Source organism: Kryptolebias marmoratus, linkage group LG3, assembly GCF_001649575.2.
Source record: "Kryptolebias marmoratus isolate JLee-2015 linkage group LG3, ASM164957v2, whole genome shotgun sequence".
In the NCBI taxonomy this organism is placed as follows: Eukaryota; Metazoa; Chordata; class Actinopteri; order Cyprinodontiformes; family Rivulidae; genus Kryptolebias; species Kryptolebias marmoratus.
The window spans coordinates 3,798,308-3,802,921 of NC_051432.1; the positions used below are offsets into that span (position 1 = coordinate 3,798,308).

General features: G+C 37.6%; 1 protein-coding gene across 5 annotated transcripts in view; it reads left to right on the forward strand.

Annotated features, from left to right (window-relative positions):
- The window catches only part of ttc26 (tetratricopeptide repeat domain 26), a 22,521-nt gene extending 17,907 nt beyond the window's left edge, over positions 1–4,614 (forward strand). For 4 of the 5 annotated variants that reach the window (XM_037974928.1, XM_037974929.1, XM_037974930.1 and 1 more), the window contains 3 exons: positions 779–885; positions 4,020–4,153; positions 4,321–4,614. In XM_037974928.1, coding sequence (XP_037830856.1) covers positions 779–885; positions 4,020–4,153; positions 4,321–4,435 — 356 coding nt within the window. In that variant the 3' untranslated portion in view covers positions 4,436–4,614. The remainder of the gene's footprint in view (positions 1–778; positions 886–4,019; positions 4,154–4,320) is intronic. The other variant, XR_005233010.1, reaches the window with a different exon arrangement.

A 4,614-nucleotide genomic window follows, 5' to 3' on the forward strand; every position in this document is an offset into this window, starting at 1 on the left:
AGAATGAGTTGAGAGGGGTAGGTTGGCCGTGATATTTGATGGTGGGTGGAGCCACGGTCACGGCTCAACCTGTCTGTCACAGACAGACGTGATGTCATTGGAGCTTCCGTAGTTGGTCACGCTGAGGCGATTCCCCATAGTGAAACACCTCACTCTGTTATCAAAGAACCAGGGATTACGTTAAGTAACCCAACGTTTTTGTTCTACCATGTAAAAAAAAAAATAAAGGTTTGTTACAGATCATAAACTATAGTTTTTTTTATATGCAGCATTTATGTAACACTGAGTTATCTTTATTTCAAGCACGTTTTGCAGCTCTGGACCAGTTTTATTTTGTGGAAAGGAGCAGGAATAAGTCTTGATTGTGAAGGCTGGGGACCCCTGGTCTATAACAGGCAGGAGACCGTCTGTTTATTGTCAGCGTACGTTTTGCTATTTTTCTTCAAAGAGTGGTTCAGAACCCCCTAACTATGTAAAAACAGAACTGAAGGTTTTCTTCATGCCCGCTCACCGTGGCTTGGATCTGAATCTAACATCCCTGCCAGATTTCTAGCCTCTGGCCTGCGAAGAATTTAAGGTCACTCTTTCATTCAGCTAATGTTACACTCAACAGCAGAAATGGGAATCTCCACTAAAATAGTTTTCTTCCTCTCTTTAACTTAATTTACACCAGTAAAAGCTGCTTGAGGCCTTCGATATTTTCCACATTTAAATCTTAATGAGTCGAGACGGTCTGGAAGTGGTGAATTATTGAACCCGCTGATCTTCTTCTTGTCAGACATAATGAACCAGAAGGGTCAGCTTGCCTGGGAGCTCTATCTGAAAATGGGCACTTCCTCAGATTCCTTCAGTCTGCTGCAGCTTATTGCCAACGACTGCTACAAGGTAAAGTCCTCCTCCTGCTGCTCCGTCTTGCCTCACACAGGAGGTGATCATCATTTGAAAGGAAATACATTGGAAATCTTCAGATTTTTGTCAAAGTAATTTGTCAATTAACAGATAATTTGTTAGTTCTTGATTGTTTCTGATAAGTATTATTTTCCATAAAAGAAAATCTATCTTACTCTTGAAATGATTTACTTTATTAATGGTGGTAATGCATACAGTAAGTACTGAAGAACCCTTCTTATAATTGGTCCATTTTTCCTTCATTTCTGTGACTCTTTTTGATTTACTACTCCTTCCACGGTTTTGGGAAGACCTGTATAAAACATACAAGAAGACATTGATCTGAAGTAGTCTGCTTTGACTTTTAGTGACTACGATCAAAAGTGTTGTTTAAATTTGAAAAAAAAAAAACTTGCAGAAAAGTGTCCACCAACACTCTTTAAAGCTTTATAGCTCAGACATATTTCACAGTAGAAACATCATTTAAAGTTTAAACAGGTCACACAACTTTTGACTTCACACAACGGGACTGGCATTTTTATATCTTTTTACTCAGTCGCAGTTCAGTTTATGATTTTTAAAGATTTTGCCACAGAATGTTGAACTAAGTGTGATGATGCCACTTTTAAGATGTCTATACATTTACAATTTTTTTACATTCTTCTTATTTCAACAATCTTTACTTTTTAATACAATTTGTAATCAAAATGCAGACATTTTTGTCTTCTTTCACCGAATGTGTTGCTCAGTGTTATAGGACAATCAACATTAAAGCCATAACAGCTTTCAAAATATGTGATTTTAGTTGTTTTTGATTTGAATTTTTATGCGTCTAATACAAGTTCTACATAATTAAATGATTGTTTGGGGGGTAATGTAACTCATCAGGGTTTTCATAAAAATTGCGTTAGAAAACAGCAAATATTCCTCACCTTTGAATACAACTAAACTCTGTAGTTCTGAATATCTCCACACAACTCAGTTTTGCTTTAACACTCCAACACTTGATTCCCCGCCCAAAATAAATTTATTCTACTTTAGTCAACTCTTGTCTTTATAGCTTTTAGTCATTTTCCTTTTATTAGAAGAGAGAATGATGCTGAATTTATACTCCATGATTTATACTTTCACTTTTGATTAAATTCCCCCGCGCTCGCACACACACACACACACACCCACACACCCCGCACTTTGTTTACATCTGGGGATTATTTTACTGACTCAATATCCGTTGTCCACCAAGGCTGTCTGAAGTGAACTCATCAGAGTTCAAATGTAAACAAATGACTCTAATTGTTGGCAACAAAACATGACTCTGCTGATTTCACTCATTTATTACAATTTATTCTGTAGACTTTTGGTAGTGAATGATAAATATTTACTGGTAAGAAAAATATTCTAACAGAAAACAAACAAAAAAAAAGTCCACATTTTGACAGCTTTTATTGCTTCAATAAAGATGGACGAAGCACACCCGCTTCCTCCTGCTCTGAATTAAAGCAAAAATGTCAGTATTTTAGGCACTGCCATGTTGTATTTTTGGAGCCGGGGTTGCACACTAAGCATGTGACGCTGTATTGTAGACATTTAATATTAGACCAAGTGTCCCTGCCATTTCTCGTTGTAGCGAATTGAAGCCAGCAGTAATCGATTTACAGGAGCTGCCATGTTTTATTTTTGGTCTGTGCGCCAGCGATGTTCCGCCTACTCCCCACACACAATCATGGTATCACATGAGCTTTGTTTTAACCATAAAATAACTAATTACTGCTGAACGTGTTAGAAAAATACATTTTTAAACTTACAGCAGGAAGGTAATACCTATGTGAATCAACAGGAGTCAACACTTGAAAACAAATGATCTGAGGTGTGTTTTTATTTTTTTACAGGAGTAATGTCTCATTTGAGGGGCAGGACTCAAAACCTTTACTGGAACCAGCCGACAGGAAAGCTGGTCCTTCCTGGTTCTGCTCTGAGTCCTTCCATAATAACAGTGTTTGGTCTGCACCCTCGATACAAAAGTCCCGCCCACTAACGTTCCCTCTAGCAGGCTGTCACACTGTCAGTCATTACAACGTGATACTTTTCTTAAAGCCTCAAATGATTAATTGAAACTAAACACAGTGAAAAAAATGCATATTTAACATACAACAGTACAGTAAGAACTATGTGAATCAACAAAAATCAACACTTATCTAAAGTGTATTTTTATTCAGGAAAATGTTCCATTCGTTTACATGGAGAGGTGGAACTTAAACATTGTACTGCAGCCAGCAGCTAGGGGACGCTCATCCTTTGTGACTTCAACTTCCAGCTTCCAGTCATGTCTCTAGTTATTATTGTATTGATGCACAAGACTTAGTTTCTTTTCAAATCCCCCCAGAGTGCACTAAAGTTTTTACAGACTTCTATTTTATCTGAGCTCAGAGCTTTAAAGCTGGACCTGAAGAGTTTTTTTTTTTTATCTTGTCATACCACCTACATAAAACACTCTAGACACACAAAAATGTGCATGTGTGACGACCAGATGCTTCTGCCACTTTCAGTTCAGCAATCTTTTCAATCTGATTTACAGTTTTCACAGTTTCTGATTGAGGCTTAGTTTCTAGTCTGTGTTTATGTGTGCCTGTCTTATTAGGAGCACTGTCAGGGAGTGAAAGACACAGGGATGTAGTCGCCATGGTGATCTTATTATGAGCCACTGGCAGCAGCTTTAACATTTAATTTGATTTTAGTTGTCTTTACTCTTCTTATACAGTTCATACATAAAACTTTGGCATTTTGGCACATTATATCATTACAAATGGAAATTCCAAATTACTGTGGGGCTTTAGAGAAGAAAGTTGGTGTTTGTTGGAATTTAAAGCAATATTTGCATTGGCATCTCTTAAAATTTGTTCAGAAATGTTCTGGTTTCATATTACTGTCTTTTGAATCAATTTAGACGTCTGCCTGTTGCTTTTTGTGGTTTTTTTCTCAATTTATTTTATTGTCATTTTAAACATATTGAAGATTTAAATATGGGAACAGTGGCTGGGGTCATAGGGGAAAAACTGAATTTAATTTGGACTAATTTGTGCTGAAAAGGCAAAATTTGCATCCCAGCTCATGATGGCCATGTGTTGTTTCAGATGGGCCAGTTCTACTACGCTGCCAAAGCATTTGATGCGCTGGAGAAGCTGGACCCGGGCTCTAATTACTGGGAGGGCAAAAGAGGGGCATGTGTCGGCGTCTTTCAGCTCATACTGGCGAACAAGGAGCCCAAGTATGTTTTTCTTTTCCTCCTTTGTGCAGATTTAGGGATGCGATTGTGTCATCTTTTTTTTTTTTTTTGTCGGTTGGAGTGGGTGTGATGTAATCTAAAATAAACAAGACAAATGATGCATTTTTCGGTCTAATCTTGTTTCCTTACATATCCTGTTTGTGCTCCAGGGAAACACTTAAAGAGGTTTTGGTCCTGCTGCGAAATTCAGGAAACCCTCAGGTTGAATACATCATCCGAGCTCTGAGAAAGTGGGCCAAAGACAACAGAGTCCTCCTGTCGTGACAGCCTCTGAGAACAGAACTGAAGCTCACTGTGTCAGCTGAATGAGTTATATCTGAAAGAAGTTCATTTATCTGGTGTAATAGAGGGATTTGTATTCAAAACATTTATCTTTAGGTCACATTTTTTCTCTTGAAGTAGATCCATGTTTGTAATAAAATATGACTATATATTTTAATGTA